This window comes from Vidua chalybeata, chromosome 21 (genome assembly GCF_026979565.1).
Source record: "Vidua chalybeata isolate OUT-0048 chromosome 21, bVidCha1 merged haplotype, whole genome shotgun sequence".
In the NCBI taxonomy this organism is placed as follows: Eukaryota; Metazoa; Chordata; class Aves; order Passeriformes; family Viduidae; genus Vidua; species Vidua chalybeata.
The window spans coordinates 5831032-5848613 of record NC_071550.1 but is presented as its reverse complement, the minus strand read 5'-3'; the positions used below and the strand labels follow the sequence as shown (position 1 = coordinate 5848613).

The 17582-nt window shown below is 44.4% G+C and overlaps 1 protein-coding gene across 18 annotated transcripts in view; it reads right to left on the bottom strand.

Moving 5' to 3' along the window:
• Positions 1-17582, bottom strand: part of DNM1 (dynamin 1) — a 65579-nt gene that overhangs the window by 26071 nt on the left and 21926 nt on the right. For 14 of the 18 annotated variants that reach the window (XR_008434442.1, XR_008434443.1, XR_008434445.1 and 11 more), the window contains exons 2-13: positions 15787-15860; positions 15104-15253; positions 14526-14729; positions 13911-14009; positions 13080-13240; positions 12079-12221; positions 11866-12001; positions 10623-10690; positions 9471-9609; positions 1381-1467; positions 1120-1190; positions 609-660 (exon numbers count right to left, since the gene is read on the bottom strand). Coding sequence is in view for 14 of the 18 variants with exons in the window: in XM_053962149.1 (XP_053818124.1) it covers positions 609-660; positions 1120-1190; positions 1381-1467; positions 9471-9609; positions 10623-10690; positions 11866-12001; positions 12079-12221; positions 13080-13240; positions 13911-14009; positions 14526-14729; positions 15104-15253; positions 15787-15860 (1384 nt within the window). In the remaining 4 variants the exon portion in view is untranslated. Of the gene's footprint in view, positions 1-608; positions 661-1119; positions 1191-1380; positions 1468-6092; positions 6232-9470; positions 9610-10622; positions 10691-11865; positions 12002-12078; positions 12222-13079; positions 13241-13910; positions 14010-14525; positions 14730-15103; positions 15254-15786; positions 15861-17582 lie in introns of all 18 variants that reach the window. The other 4 variants (XM_053962150.1, XM_053962139.1, XM_053962144.1 and 1 more) reach the window with 1 other exon arrangement.

The following is a 17582-nucleotide window of genomic DNA, read 5'->3' as shown; positions in this document are numbered from 1 at the left end:
TTACGGTTCCTGGAGGATTAAGGGAAGTCCTTTCCTCCACTGCTGTCTTCTCCCATGGGTGTGTTCTGATACATACCCACTGCAACTATGGCTATCATCACCCTCTATCTCCCTTTACAGAGATTTATACACTTCCAGTGAAGTTTTTCAGAAAAAGAGTCCATAAACTCTCCTGAAATCTCTTTTCAGAAGGTAGATACCACTCATGGGAAAGACCCCTAGAAAGGACAATTCTGTAACAGGTCAGACCTAGTGTTCTGTACCTCTCACCTTGGCAGGAGAGTTGGCACAGTTAGTGAAGGGGCTGAACAAACAGGAATTTATAGAACATTAATTAATTGGGATTTCTACCAGAAAAGCAAGACCAGATCTTGATTATCAAGCTGCCATTGCCCTCCATTGCTGCCAGATGCTCAATTCTTCCTGACTGCAGGTAGCCTAAACCACTATCCTCCAGTTATAAACAGTTTGATAAGTTAAAAAAAAAGGCAATACAACAAAACAATTTAGAGCAGTGCTGCATCCAGCCCAGCACTTGTCCACCTGGTAACTTCCAGGCAGCAAACATGTTCTCCTTGCAGCAGTGAAGGAGATGGAACTCAGCCTACCTGGTTACCAGCTGCCTTCTTCTTGCTCATCTGGCTGCTCCTCTGCTGAGCACTGAAAACAACAGCAGAGACATTCAAAACTTCTAAAACTCTTCTTGATCACCTGAATCCTCCTCCCTTTGGATAACTGCTACAGTCATTTGGGGCCCCCCACCACTGGCTTCCAAGCCCTAATTACCCAATCTTGCACCATCTGCTCTCTCAGCCTGGACTACTCATCTTCTCACTCCCACATGAACCTCATTTGGGTCACTAACCCTCCGTAGCTGCTGGGTTTTTTTGTTCTGACACAAAACTAATACTGTAACACCCCCTTCCAGGCATCTCTATTCTTGTCCCAGCCTTGCAATCCAGAGCCACTGAAAAAACAAGCAATACTGAGAGCTGCACCATTCTTGGGACAATAGGATCTGCACCAGGGCCTCTGCACCCCATTTACTGGAGCAGCTATAGGACAGAGCCACAGGAAACACATGTGGAGAAGAGGAGGCAATAGGAGGTGAATGCTTACTTGGCAAAGCCAATGAAATCCTCGTGGTTTGTGTTCATGTAAGCCAGCTCAATGTCTATTAGAAGCATGACCTGACAAAGAGAGGCACAGACAAGAGGTTAGTGACTGACACTGCTAACAGGGGCACACAGAGCCCTGGACATTGTTCATCCAATCCCCTCTGCAGCCAGACACCCCTTGGCCCAGGCCCAACTTAGATGTCTTCAAAAGGTGTCCCCCCCCCCCCCAATTTCCCCCCTGACACATGTTCCTGATCCCCACCTGATCCTTGGTCCTGCCTTCTCTCTCACGGATGTGGGTGGTGACGATCCTCTCCATCTCCTCACGCAGATGAGGGTACTGGCTGAGCTGCAGGAGAGAGGAAACACGTGCACATGGGAAAGGGAGGTAAAAAGGGGGCTGCAGCCCCCCACATGTACACATGCACACATACACCTTGCTATCAGGTATTCTCAAGGGAAGTTCTAGAAAGCTGGACTTGCAGACAGATTTTTCCAAGTTCCTGGAGGTCTGTTGCAGTCTGCTTGCTCTGGGCTTCAGAGAAAAGCCCTTTTCAATCTTGCAGCAACCTTTCTGTCTCACCAGAGACCTGCTCCAAACTCACCACGCTCTTCCTGTCATGAGGCTTTTGGCAAACCCCAGATATAAGGGCACTGCTTCTTGCTTGTTGGGTTTTACCATTAAAACGAGTCGTTTCTCTAAAGTTCAGCATCTCACTGCAGTAGGCTAAGCAGGTGAACAGCCTTTTCTTACAACCTGTTAAGTCCTCTAGGAAGTGAAGTGGATTTCAGTCCCGGTTTGCTGAGGGACTAAGCGAAAGCATCTGTCTCTCTACAACATCCACAAGCAGAGACACAGGATCTGAGCAGCTCAAGGGTTTGTGTCTCCAAGAAACACCATGCTCTGGGCATCCAGCTGCTTCTACCTGTTCTCCACTGTGCTGGGGCAGGATTACACAGCTGAGATCTATGCTCACATTGCATCTACAGCACATTTTTTGTCACATTACCGAGGAGTGAATCTTTTCCTGCCCACACTGAGAAGCAGGACGACTCTGGTAGCTGTGATTCAAGGGAAGATTATCTACAGAGATAATACCTGAGTTACACTTCTAGAATCAGCACCTTTAAAGTCCTCTGGTTTTCACAAGCACCTGCCTTCTTGCCTAGAGTCATAAACCTCTAGTGATTCCTACAGCAACAACTGTTGCATTGCAGGTCAAATTCAGCACAGTCAAATAAAATTAAACCTCTAGATCCAGAATCCAGTCTTTTTTTCCTCCATTTTACCTATCCCCTGTGAAACTGTTTTCCCTGTTTTTTTTTTTAATGTTACCTCTAATTTGACTATGATGTCAAACAGTATTTCACTTGCCCAAGACATGTACTGCATTTGTTTTGTTCCTCCAGTTTATGAAAGCTTCTTAAACTGGTTTGCCCTTTTTTTTTTTGTATACATAATTATAACATGCTACAAAGAACAGTCTCAAAATGTGCAGTATCACTTCTAGAAGCCAGATCCCACACTAACCACCACCAATACTCCTAACATCTGCCAACAAATAGTTTCAAACCCTTTGAGCTCCCTTGCAGTCAAGCAAGTTGTAATAGCCTAGAATAGGAATTTGGACTAGATTTGACACTATTTTTAAATGTGTGGGGTTTTCTTTTTTTCCTGCCTCTGTGGCCTTCAAAAGTGGAATTTGTGTTTCCCAGTACCACCTTGTCTTGAAAGCAAAAACTGGGTGTTCTCCATGATCTTTTGGTTCAGGCAGCTGGTTGCTTCAGAGACAGACAGGGAAAGCTTCCTGTTTCCTTTGGGGGGTTGGCAAAGGATAGATGGGCAAGTTAAGTCAAACAGAAAAACAGGAAGTTGGAAAACCTTTAAGCAAGTCTCAGCTTCTTTGCTTCAAATTAAAAAAAAAATCAACAAACAAACACAGTCAAACAAAAACCGCATTAAACCTCCCCCCACCATCCCAGTCCCAACCAGTTCAAATGCACACAAAGTGCAAAACAAGTAGTGGTTTGTTCAGAACCCAGCTCGTCCAGCAACATCCATATGCAAAAATAAATTGGCAGCATTGGTCCCCATGCAGGAGCTTCTGACCCCAAGCATGCACAGGAGCAGCAAGGGTGGGCAAGGAAAAAGGATAAACAAGCCACAGGATGTCACACCACCAAGGAACATGCAACAGGGTATAGAGGGGCAAGGAGTTATCACCAGCAGGACAAACAGCACCCAGAAATGCCATGACTCTGAAAGACAGGAGAGCAGGCGACCCTTCAAGGGGTAAAGTCTGTCAGCCTGGGATCGTGTCCCAGCTCAGTGGGGTTTTGATCCTGTTTTAGCATCATTTTCCTGTTTAATCAAAATACAAGCTTACAGCCCTCTTTGAAAACCAATTTGTCCCAATAGTCCTTAATTCCCCTCTTTGCAGATTCTACAAGTCCTTGCCAGCATACCAGACATCAGCCTTCAGCTGAAGGGCTGCTGACTTGTAAGACTTTCCTGCACTTGTGAGACACTGCAGTGCAGTCTGGCACAGAAGATTCCTGCTTTTGGAAAAACACTAGCTAGAATATTATCTTCCTAAATGTAAGGGACCATGCTTATACCAGCTTTCTGTTGCTTTTGGAGCTACTCTCCAATAGCAAGAAGCTCAGAATCAAGCCAGTCACAGGACAGCTGTTAATGTCTGTCTTCTTCAGTCCTCAACTTTGTCTAATAGTCAAGAAATAGTCAGCTTTTCATACAGGAAAACTGTACCGTGAACACAGATGGGTTTGTGACCTTCTGTGTTCTTTGATAGTCTCATAATATTCAATCTATACAGCTTTATCAACTGTACATACAATGATTTCTTCACCAACTGAGGTGAAATGAAATAATTGTGAGAGAACATAAACAATAACACACAACAGTTCAGGACAGCAACAAACCAAGGCTACAGGACTGTTAAGCTAATTCAAGAGGTTTTAGCCCAAGCAGCCTTCCTTTCCAGAAGCCTTGCAAGACTTCTGGTGAATTTAAAGGTTTTTTCATCTTTGTAGATGCAGCATCAGTCCACAACATGGCAGGCTGGGTATTACCTTACAATTAGCATCAGTCCTAAAGTAGCCTTTTCCAGATGCTTCCCCTAATAGCACATGCTCTTGTCCATGTCAAGCAGTTAGAGCTATAACATGCAAAATAAATATTGCAAATTAACTAATGTCCCTGTGCTGTTACTACCTTATGCCATCAGAACCCATCTCAGTCCAGCTGAAATCCTTAAGTGGCCTTTGCTTTCTTTCTACTCTTTCAGAGGGAGGTACAGGCAAGATTAACCTTCTCACTACATGCAGACATTTGACTTAAAACATTACTAAAGTCTTCCTTTTTTTCTTCCAGTACTATTGCTATGTGTTTTCATTCAGGCAGTTATTTTACATCTAACATCTGCCTCCCTGGCCTCTCTGGCTTTAACCATAGCCATTAGTCTCCTACAGCATCACTATCACCTTCCTTACAGGATTACCCAGGTTACATCACCTTGGAATATCCTCAGAGGGTCATCCATCACATCATGGATTAAAAATCCACAGAGCAAGTGGGTATCCAGCCACTCTAATGACAAGGTCCAACAGAGAAACTAGAATTCAACACCCTGGGGTTTTTATCATCATCCTTCTCTCTCCCCACCCAGAGCAGACATTACCAGCTGGATACAGAACACAGTGCAAGCAATCACACCCATCAAAATAAAAATCCACATCAGAAACAGGCTGAGAAGGAGTTACTCTGCCTCACATCAGACTCCACAATATGGCAACAGCAAGACTCCTCAAAAAATAGACTGGGCAGAGCTTTGGGGCATGTCAAAGACGAGTCCTTACAGAGGTGGAAATGAGCTCTGCATTTCTAAGTGAGTCAGACCTTATTAACTCATCTTTTGCCCTCACTCTGAACTCACATCAATCCTTATCTTCTCCTCCTTCTCAATTTAGGGCTCACCAAAATGCTGGTGAGTCTGGCTGTAACCCTGGAAGAAGGAAACTGTAATTTCCAAGTCCTAAAATAGCCCATGGAACATTCCTTTCCAACTCAGTTTCCAGAACACACTTCTGTTGTGCCACATGTTCCTGGCCCCTCGCTGGTAAGTTTAACACCAATTGCCACATCTGCCTTTTTTTTAAAGGAGGCATGTGGTGCCCTCTCCTGGAGGGAACCAGCCCGGGAATCAAAGCCACTCCTGCCCCAGCCTTCAAGAAGTATTTGACACCTTCCCTGTCACTCTCCACCTGCTGCTGCCCTCAGGCTTCACCTCCTGTGGTTCACAGCAAGCAAGGAAAAGCATCACACTACTACTCCCTGAGCATAGTCCATGGAGTGAGAAATCAGCAGGAGAATGATGCAGAGGGTGTAATGCCTGGAAAAGCTTTTCTCAAAGCCTTTTAGAACTCTGAATGTCTCTTGCAGAACATCTTGCACCCCGAACTTTTAATCAGTTGCTGTTTTGTAGATGCCACAGCTCAATATGCATTGCAGACCACTCATGCTGTGGGGGTGGGAGGTCTTTTTCTGGCTTTTAATCTTTTTCTAGGGTACCTAGATTTAAGGGGGTCCCAGAAATAACAACTAAGAAGTTCCAAATGTGCAGGCAATGGCACAGCAAAACCAGTCTTACAAAGGGTTTGATCCACATTGAGCCAGACAGAGGAAAAGTTTATGCCAGAGTAACCCACTGGGTCCCAGCTCACTGCTCAGCTAAAGAGCCCATCAGTTGTCACCCACTCCCCTTGGCCTGCCTTTAAACTGCTCCTGTACCTGCAGGTTGCTGCTCTCCTCTAGATGCATTGTTATATCAATTTTCTCTCTCTAGATTTGCTGGAGTTCCTGGTGTGTGTGTGTGTTTGTGTGTGGAGAAACAGCATGGAAGTGTGTGGGAAGGGGATGGGCATTGACCTTTCTTTGATTTTTTGTTTCTTTACCTTTTCGCTACACTTTCTGATGGTGGATGTGAGCTCACTCACTACCATATCCACACACTTCAGACTTGGCTCCTTCAACTTCTGCACCTGCTTTTTCACTATGGCTTCAAAAGCGAGGTCAGGCGTGAAGAGACCCGTTCTGCATGGCAGGGGAAGGGTGGGAGGAAGCAACGAGGAAGAAGAAAGCAAAGCAGAGAAAGAGCAGGAAGGAGGAAGAAAGAAGGAAGGAAGAGGGAGAAGAGAGAAAACACAAGGCAAAATGAGAAGTGAGATTTTGGTTCATTCCATTAGTTTACTGAACCAGGTGAGCATTGCTATGGGGCCTGTGCACTGCCAAGTATCAGGAGAGTCTACAGGCAAATGGAAGTGTCAAAGGGGGAATGAGGTAGGAGCAGCTGGGCCAGTGAAATGGTGAGCTGTCAAGAGCAAGATGAATGAATGGAGCCCCCAGGGATCAAGTGATCACTTCCTGAAGGAAAGCTTCTTTAGATTTCAAGACAAAACTTTTTGCCAGTGAGCCACTGTCCCTTTTCCTAGAGGTTCAGCATTTCTCATTCCTCTTTATCTCATTTCCCTTTCCTTCCCACCATAGTTATCTCCTCTTCCAAGTTTTCCCTATTCCAGCTGCAGGAAGCCTGAACAGGAGCCAGGCTAAGACCTCAGAGGTCTGTCACTTCCATCTTGTTTTGGCAGAAATGGACTGGTGTCTCTCAGTTTCAGGGATTCAAGCAAACTACTCCACTTATAGAACATATTTCATCTCACCTGCCTTCCCTGCAACATCAGCTTCCTCAGTAAGAATAGATGCACCCAGTATTTAGAAAAATGCGAAAGTGCTACAGGACATCCACAGCTATACAAAGCATCCACTATACCATTATATGCAGCATCAGATCCAACATAGGCCTGCTGTGATTTATACGGAACTATTCATGTTCACTGATATTTTGTGGTCTGTGTTCTCAATGGCTCCACTCAGGAAGAACAGAAAGTTCACAGAACTAAAGTTACTAAAAAATAGCCAAGATCAATCCAATTCAAGACTACTGCACCCAAAAAAGTTTTTCAGCACTTCTTTTAACACTTCAGAGCTTCTACTGGATGCTCTTTGTTACACAATCTGAGTTACTTGTCTTACCATGGGCCATTACTACTTTGCCAGTGCTTTCAGGGAATAACATCCCCTTGGCATGGGAAGGGAATATTGCTTTTGTAAAGCTGCAGTTTATAACCACACCTGGGGTGCCTGCAGCTACCAACAAATCCTGGGATGGCTATAAATAACCACCACTTCATGTAAATCAGGTATTTACTCCTTCTCCTCATCTTTCACATCTCTGCAGATAACACCTGCAAGTCCCCAAGCAACACCAGTATTAAAATACTCTTCAACACCTACTATTAGGGGATGTACAACCACTCTGCCTTTTAAGCAGCAAAGAGTTGGAATAAGTTACAGGATTTGGATTCACCCAAGGGTTTATCTACAGGTGCCAACAATGCCCCTTTTGAGCAAAGCAAGAGTATTTCCAGAGGTCAGTTCACATCCTCTGACCCAGCAGAGGCTTCCTACTAATCCAGTTGCCCAGCTAAGCTCAAGTTATGCTGTTTCTCCCACAGACTTCAGGGGAAGTCTGATTTTTTTTTTTTTTAATTAGTTCCTTACAATACCGGAGTATCACCTGATTGACAGTATTTTGTTTCTTCACAAACAAAATTGTAACCATGGCTACTAGAGCACACACAGAGCAACTAGAACTGAAGTCAACCATGAACACCTTAGCAGTAGGATCCAAGCTGAAATGGAATCCTTTATTCCTGAATCTGTGGTATTTCCCCTCCATCCATGTGGTCTCTTCTCCTCCCATATTTCCCACCCTGTTGTACCCACCACCTGATCACTTGAGGAACTGCTGCCTTCAGAACAGAGGGTTTATTCTAAAATTATCAGTAAAAAGAGGAATGAAAAAGAAACAATGACGTAAGAAATAGGAAGTGAAGAGAAAAGGATGCAATGAGAAAGAATCAATGGGAAGTTTTGAATAGCAACTGATGGATGAAGAATAAATCAAAAGAAGCTTCAGAGGGCATGAAAAAGAAGGGCCCTTCTGATCCAGTTAGCAGGTGACTCTGGATACTTGGCAGCCCGAGGGCCTGTGCTTACCTGTCAACAGGCTCTAATGGCAATTTTCTGGGTGCTTCCCACAGTCACATACCCCAAGAGAGGACAGCAGGACAGAAAAAGGAAGCTCCTCCAGCACTCTAGAAACCTGAGCAACCTCTCACTGCATCCACTTTGCTCTCCCAGTCTGTCCTGGGGGGCAAAGCATGTGTCTGCACACCTGAGCCCTTCTGCAGAGGCTCTTGGCTCTAAGGACCAGGCACTTGTGCAAGGGATGGCAAGTGTCACCACTTGGGCACCTGTCCCCACCCTTGCTGAGAGGGGGTCAGACTCTGTGGAAACCTCCTGCAGTGCCCATTTACCTGCACCTGAAAAGCCAGTGGCGATTCCAGTCTCCAGTGCCCACCTAATCCTAACTGAGGTGCCTTTTCACCAGCACCCAGCCCTGCCTGAAGCAGCAAGTCATAGCTGAGAAGAATGGCACAAGTCATCTTATGTCACTCTCTTTCAACCCCAACCTCAAAAACAAAAGCTGCCACATCCAAAGGGCAGAATCAAGGCTCCCACCCTTGACCCTAAAAATTACCAGTATGGATCCCAAAGGGCAAAGCCTGATGTCCTCTCTCTTGAGAGAGAGCACAGATGGAGCCCAGAGGCTGATGAACATTTCTAACTTGCTTCTTCTCAGCCATGTGCTGCTATTCCAGATCAGGATATGGACCAAACCAGCCAGAAACCAAGCCAAACACCACAGGAACGTTTCCTTGAGATACAACCCACAACTGTAAGTGCTGTAGCTCTAAATTTCAGCCCCATACATCCCCCAAGGGCAACTCTGGAATTAATCCTCTCACTTCTACAAGAACAGAGGGAACAGAATTTAAATCCCAGTCTCTGGCTTGGAAAATAAACCCAGATAATAAATTTCGAGAAAAATGCAGCCATAGAGAAATACCCTTGGTTTTCAAGGGAACCAGGAGACATGCTACAGACAAAGGGGTGGCCAGGACATCTCCAGAATGCCTCAGCTCTCAAAGATTCAGGGAGCAGGGCCATAGCACACATTCCACAGTGCTTCCTTTCTGTTTGGCTTGTTGGCTGGATCGCTCCAGGCTGGCTCTGCTCAGGTCTAGTCATGCTGAGGAGGTGGTGAAAACACCAAGTGTGGCTGCAGGCAAGTCCCTGCCCAGGTCACGATGCTGCGCCGCAGCCAGCGAGCAGGTGGAAGGTGCCAACTCCATGCTGCCTCTGGTTACCTTCTTGGTGCACTGTCTAACAGTATTGATTAACTCCGAAATGACCATGTCCACGCATTTCAGGCAAGGTTCTTTAATCTTCTTCACCTGCTTTTTCACAATGGTCTCAAAGGCCATGTCAGGTGTGAAGAGACCGGTTCTAAACACCCAGGGTGGGGACAAGACAGGGCAGGAAGGGGAGAAGGGGCAAGGAGAATGTCACAGAGTTACACACACATCTTGGAGCAGGCACCACCATCACCAAAACCCGGGACATTTGGGCTGGGAAGTGTCACATCCCCTGGAAAAGCCCTGACTGAAGTTCATTAAAAATGAGGGATGCTTGGCAATTGCAAGGATGGAGGTGCTGAGGGCAAAATCGATCTTAGCTGGACAATCATAGCCAGGTCACCGTTTCACCTCAGCCTAAGGGTGGCAGGGGCTGACCCCTTCACAGTGTATTTGACCTCAGAGCTGTGCAGGAGATGAGACCTGCTCTGGAAGATTTTCTTAAAGGTTAGGACACTGACATCTGATACCCTTTATCAAGTTCAGCTGGTAGCTGACCAAGAGAAAGGAATGAAAATAAATCTAGGTTGGTGTTTGTTCACATCCCTGAGTGCAGAAGGGCTCCAACAGGCACCTTCCCAAGAGCAACACAGCTCAGGGTCTCAGGGCTGAATTTTCTGACAACTCACCTTCACACTGAAGGGAATACAGACCTGTTTGCTAACTATGTGGGGCCAGTGGGACCCTGGTGATGGGCACGCCAGTGTTCCCTCAAATCTCTAGGGGAGGAGGGGCTCTGTAACAACACTTGTTTTGAACAACTAACTGCTGGTTAGTGTGAAAATCAATGTTTTAGTTTTAACTAAACAAAGGAGTAATATGGGGTTGCATCCCTCTTCCTACCCTTTCCTATGTAAAGGCCCAAGAAGGATGGAGAAGATGTCAAGACACCCAGGCTTTTACCTTTTAGACTTCTGTGACTCCCACATGGGAAAAGAAAGCAAACTCACTTGAATGATTGTCCCTACTCCCAGATTCAAGGCAGAGGTTATCCCTCCCTTTGGCTGACCTACCGTACCTCTGAAGTCTTCAACTCCATTTGGAAGGTCTAGAAGTATTTACAAGGCTCTTCAGCCAGAGCTCTGCCTAGTGTGTGATACGTGCCTGATACCGTGGATGTTCTTGATGGCGTAGCTGATCTCCCGCCGCAGCTCCTTCTCATCAAACTCCATCTGCACCAAGAGAGAATTCCATCACAAACTTTCTGACACTGATTTGCACAGCAGGACACAGCAGCAGACTTTGAAGAGAAGAGGTCCCATGCCAGCACTACCATGTGACACATGAGATATTAGCCCAAGCGTTGGATACAGAGTCCAGCCACAAAACTGTTGTGGTCAAAGCAGCACACCCTGGACACACATGAACAGCTAAGGGCCTCCATTTACCGATGCCCCAGCTGCTCTTAAGGAGCTTTTTTGAGGTAAAGCACTAGGACTGAAGTGCTAGATGGCTTTCTAAAGAAAATTGGTTTGCCTTACAACATTTAGCATGAGATCTTGGCAGCTGCTTTTTCAGTGAACACCACAAATGTATAAAACATTTTGTGTGAATTGTAAATCTAACACAAGGAATGCTATTTATTTCACTAGAAAGGCCTCATCTTATTCAAATGGGGAAATAAAAAAAAATCAATGCAAAAAATATTGAAGCAGAAAGATCTGGCTCTTAAGTTTGTTCCAACTGACATTACAAAAAGATTTTCAGTGCCTCTCCTGATCAGGTTAGTGTAATTCACCATCCAAGAAAACTGTCTTTCAATAAGAATCCTCTTCCACTGTTAAGAGGGAGTACACTGTTAAGAGTTTCTACACCGTTCCCACCTCTAGGCCATTGACAAGGGACAGACAGCAGTAATCCCAGGTATACCTACAATCCTTTTTCCTGCTTCTTAGGTATCTATGAGTCCAACTTTAGATCTAGTCTGATGCTCAGGATCAAGAAGTACGAGTTTCAGCACCATTCCTTCTACATGAAATTCAGTCATAGTAGCTTTGACCTATCTGTGAGGGCATTCAGTCATTGATTTACCATGAGTTCTGTTAAAGTGATTTTCCACACTCAATTTAGCATCTTGGAATCAAGTCCAAAAAACATTGTCATTTAGCTCAGAGGAAGTTAAGTTCTGTCACAAAACAGGGACAGAGGGGAAAGTCAGCACTATGGGAAGGTCCCAATAAAAGAGACAAACAAGTGAAAAAAGGTGATAAAAGGGAAAACCATGAAACAAAGTAGCTGAAGAGAAAGTCCACTGATGAAAGACAGCAAGAGGAGTATGGAGACAGATAGAAGTAGTAACATACAACAGAAACAAAAAGTGTATCTCAGCAGCGTGGGGAAGCAGTACCTTCACCAGCTCAAAGGGGAAACGCTCATGGAAGATGCGGTTGATCCGAGCTCCTCCCGACAGCTCATAGGTGTCAATTTGGTCTCCAGAACCTTCAATGCGTTTCTCAAAGTCCACAGCAAACTGCTGGACCATCCTGAAAGAAAACCAAGAGCATGAAGTAGAACTCATCGCTGGGCAGCCTTTCCAGGGAGGGACACCGAGGCCACTCACTGAAGCAGAGCTTTGGTCTTGCGAGCAGGGTCATCAGGGCGAAAGTTCTTGTACTCCTCCACCTCCTTCTCAATGGAGAGGAGCTGGCTCTGGAGCTTGTTCCGCAGCCCTGGCAGCGTGTCACGGATGTGGTTGGTCAGTTGCTGTACAAGAAGAAGATTTAAGATGACAATAAACCTCTAGGTAGTTACTGGGAAGAGTTTGCTGCCTCCACACTACAAAAAAGATGAAGGTTCCTCTCTGTGTTCAATTCTTCTGTGTGGTCTTAACAAAATATCTATCCCAGGACAAATACCAGTTATGAGCTGAAGGTATTCCCCCTCCCCAGCTCCTGCCTATTGCCCCCCTCTATCCTTGCCCTTCAGTTTACCTTCTAGTATGGTGCAAAACTCCCATCCACACAAACCAAACTGACTCAAATCCAAGAATAAACTTCACATAAAAGTATTAGCATTTGCTTTATACATGAGGGTAAAGGCTACCCTGCCTTCAGATGAGCACACCATTGACACCTAATGTGGTTGTAAAGCCTTTTTTCAAACAAAAAAGGGTGAAAAGGCAAGGTGGAAGGAGCCAAAACCATTCATGAGGCTCTAATAAGAGGGTTTCCACAAAGCACAGCTTTGTGGGAAACTCCACTTTGAAGATGACTATTTGAATAAGGAGAAATAGGAGAGAGACTCTCTTCACTTCAGAGAATATTTCAAGGGAGCAGAGAAGGAAGCAACAGTAAATTGCTGCTGTATGAAAAATAGATAGCCTCAATAGATGGGAAATAACTATCAGTATCACAAATACTGTTAGGTACAGAGATCACTAGAATTTAGAAGGTGTCTTTTAATTTAGCCAGAAAGATCTTGCATCTTGATAGTGATACCACAAACCAACTACTGAAAGGATAAATCAATGCTCTGCCTTTGGTGTGCAAGCTCCATTATTGGCCTCAGTGTGTTCCACAGCCAGTGACACCATGGGCAGCAGCTCCTGACTGTGGACAGTACCTGGTTCAGAACTTTCTGCAGGAAGGGGGTTCCCATGCGATCAGCCATGTGTCTGTAGGCTGGGTGGGAGAGAAAAAACTTTCTCTCTGCAGCCAGAGCTGCCTGAATGTCCTTCTTACCATCTATGTCCTTCTGACTTCTGTTGACCACACCAATGTAACCTGTGAGAGTGAGGTTAGAGATCAGATGGTGGCAAGGATGCAAATAAAACTCAGACTTGAGAAGGCAGTTACTCAGCCAGCAGCATTACAAAAGGGGGATTCTAGTGGTAGCACATTATTAGGGGAAACTGGAAGAGTTTAAAATTAGCCTTTCCTTGAATGGCCCAGGTTCTGATATTTTGGTATGCAGGACAAAAATGAGTATGGAACAGAGAATTAGCTTATTTGTTACTGTTCCCCTAACACAAAGCACACTCCAGTCTCATTTATTTCAGACTCCTTTTATGAGTCCTTAGCACAGGTACTTTTGCCATGGCCACAGCAAGTACCACAGCCCAGAATTACTTCATCTCTTTACTATGACAGTGAGGGGAGTGTTTTAGACATCTTTCACAGCTTGCCTTAATGAAAGGAGGAAAGAGAAAGTAAAAAAAAGAGCATAAGGCTGTGTTTCTGCTAGGACTACAGATCAAGGTATAAATACCTAAAAAGTTCCTGTTAACAGTATGACTGAGCCCTGTTCACCAACTTTTCTCGCTTCTAGGTTGGAACAGAAATGGTTTAACCACAAGTTGTAGGAGATGTTATAGGAAGGGGATGAGGCCAGGACACCTCACGCAGTAAAAAATATAGAGGAAGGAGATCATGGACAAAGCACAAGGAAACATACCCCTACGGAGGGGAAGCAATTTGTTTTCTAATACATCTCGTGCATCAGTTCCTTCATCCATAAGATCCAGCTTGGTGATGACCCCAATGGTGCGTTGGCCTATGGGAAAAAACCACAAACATACTTGATAAGCAAATGACTCATGTATTATTTTGCTCTGTTCACAGAGCTTACAGATTGCCCAGCTTAGCTACCCAAGGGCTCTTAAAGTCACACATTACAGCTCCCATCATGTACAAGAGGCCACAAGAGCAAAACAGACAAAAATCAAGATCAGTTCTCAGTTGTATCCTGCTGAATGCACAAGCTATGCCACAGCAGAAAAGGATTTTAGTGCATATTTTTCTAGCTCTTTCTAGGGCAAATGCAAATGATTAAAAGAAAGGAGATCCTTCAACTCTTCAGAAATCTGGCTTAGACAAATGAAGAAAAGGGGAGTAATAAGATTTCTACTACAGCAACTGTTAACACTCATTAATACCTCTCAGAAGAATGTTTGTTGATAAAGGTACATCCCAAGACAACAGACATGAGCCACAGCTACTGGGCTAATCACAACCAAATGAAAATCCAGCCACTGTCTAGTAATGCCAGGATAAATTAGGAGACATTTACCTTGAGGATCCACCTCCTTTGCAATCTTCAGGGCATCAGAATTGGCCAGATCAGAGTTGGCTGGAGATACTGCCAAGATGAGGCAGTTCTCTTTGGTGACAAACTGCATGAGCATGTCTCGGATCTGGAACTCGATGTCAGGGGGCTGATCCCCTACAGGGACTTTTGTCATACCCGGCAGATCCACCAAGGTCAGGTTCAGGACTAGACACAGGACACAGGAGTTAGCACAAGAGATTGTTAAGGTGGGAGTGTTCTGGTCTTTAAGTACCACCTGTAGTTAAAGTGACTCCAATAAGGGATAAGAGATGCACACACAAAAGCACACAAAGCTTTCTATTTCCTTCTTGTTATGGGTCAGTAAGAACTAGTTGCAGGTTGTTTCTACTGTGATTGTCAATGATCTCATCACCTTTCCCTTTAAATCACTTGTTTTCACATCAATCAAGAAAACTGTGCCCTCAAAGTCCTTCCACCTATGCTACACTGAACGGGAAGGGATGACAGTATTTTGTTTTCAATTCACAATGGAGTGCAGAGCCTTCTAGAAGAGTTGGTCCCTCTGCATTAGGACTCACCATGGGGAGAGTAGACTCGGAGATTGATGGGCACAGGGGAAATCCCTTTGTTGGAGCCAGTAACACGATCTGTTTCAGCCTCAATCTCCAAACGGACCTCCTCAAAATCAGTGAATTTCTTTCCTTTGCAGTGTAGGAACTCGCCATATTCTATTTAAACAGAAGCAGAGTCAGAAATAGTCACCAAAATCAGAGAAACACTCAGAAGTGTGACGAAAGCAGCACGTCCCGAAGCACAACACAACAACACAACTGAAGAGATGAGGTCTGGCAAGGGCCTTTCCCAACAGAGTTTGCAGGCTGGAACAGTAATTACTGCAGTCATGTTTATGTGGTCAACATCTGAGATAATTCAATTGAGTCCTACATCTTCACCCCTTTAATTCACTAGATTTTCAGCAGGGTCTTCTGGCTTTTAGGTCTTACCCACTCATGAGAGCCACAGCTGCAAAGGAAAATTATGATGTGTGTGCATGGAGCCTTGAACAATAAATTAAAACAAAAAAAAATTAAGAAGCATTTTGCTTCTGAACACTTAATGCTTTAGATGTTAAACAGGCAAAAAGGCCGCAGGTCATTTTTCCTTGGGAAAATCCTTATTTATTTTCTCCAGTGATCAAATAAGACCTTCCTGGCTAAGACAGCAATCCAGCTGGACACACAGGGGAAGGGAGCTCACATACCTGTGCTGGCATTTACCAGCTGAAGGACCAGTGGGCGCCTGGTTACGATGCCAGATCCACGTGGCAGAAAGTCTCTACAATGAAACAAGGAAGTTTTGGATGAGTGAGTGATTGTTTCCTTCCCTTTTCACAGCTTTTCTGCTTCTATAAGTGTACATGGATTCTAAGGGGGAGTCCCAGCTATGAGCACAAAAAAGTTTAAGGCATTAAACACAAAGCACCTCTCCTTGAGAAGGGCAAGAGCTTGTTCTGAGTAGTTTATACTCACAACACAATCCCTCTAATCGTGTCTGTGACAGTACAGCTCCTTCTGAAGCTGAAGTTCCAAGTTAGCTAACAAGCCTATTTAATACAGCTGTCTGTTCTTTGGAAAAAAATAAACTTTCATCTTTCAGAAAGAAAAGAGAAGTTGACACAGAGCCAAAGAACCAGCATGCCTCCTTTTGGCAAAAACAATCACACAAATTCACTCACACCCTGCACTTGGGGCTTGAGAAGACACCACATTGTCCCAGCGCACAAACACCATGTGATACAACTGAGAAAATAACCAGCAGCCAAAGGCTTCTCTCCACACAGGGTCTCTCCTGGCTATAACTACTCAAGATATCAGTATTGCCAAGGAAAAAGCAGCAGTTTCTTTCTGTATTTACAAGAATCTTGAATTTTTGTGTACTTCAAGTAATTTCAAGGGAAAGCAGCCTTACATTAACATTCTCCAAATGCTGATTTAGGAGCCAAAGCCCACCAGTTCTCCTTTTCTTTTCCTTTTTTTCCAATCCAAAGCTAGGCGTGCTCACTGCATCTGCTGATGACCTTGCTAGTTTGTGGCCTGATTTCTACTACTTGGCTGTTCATGTGGCTCTTCAAGAGCCACTGAGCAGTTCTGAAAATATAATCAATTGCTTCCTCACCTGCTGGGAGAAGCATCACTTCAAAATATGTTTCCTACATCATGAATTCTCTGTTAAAAGAAGCCCTGCCTACACTGGCAGGGCTCTGGCAGACAATCCTCCTTCCTTTCATAACTGTGGCAAGGAATAATTTTGCTGGTTCAGGAGTAACTATTGGCTCTGCTGAATGAGAAATCCAAGGCTGTGCACTTTGAGGTATTCCTCTTACTCCTGCATGAACTTAAGATTGACAAAGTCCATGGAGATGAGAAGTGAGTTTCTGTTTCAACACACCAGACAAGGCCTTGAGCAGCTTTGTGTCAGCTCCTGGTTTGGCCAATCATTTCTTGTGCAACCCTATGCAAGTTATTCTGCTTTTCTGTATTTCCATTTTCTCAGCTATAAAAGTAATTCCCCATCTGTGGGAATGTCAGAATAACCTGGTAATATCAAAAACTGAAGACCAGGTTCAAGTGAAATGAGTGTAAGGAGGCACTGTATATCCCCTAACACCTCAAATAAAAATATCATCTGTTAATTACTAAGTCAGGAGTAATGGAACTTCAGTTAAAATTAGACTGAAACTCATTCTCATTATTTTAGACATTCCAGAAGTATAAAGAGTTAACTGGGGATTGCCTCTCATTTGATTTTCAAATAATACAGCTCTAGTTTTTCCATTCCAGTGGGATTAACCCTGGAATCTCTGAGACACTGCATCATTCTAACAGTTTTCTGCTGCCTCAGCTCCATTCCTGATGATGTCTGTGGTCAATATGTGGAAAAGTCCTATCCTTGTATCAGTTGTTAGCTTAATAACAAAATCCATAATAGCAAAATCCATTTGAGCTCCACTGAATTATTTTGAACTTATACCTGAGAAAAAGGAATGCTATCACTAGA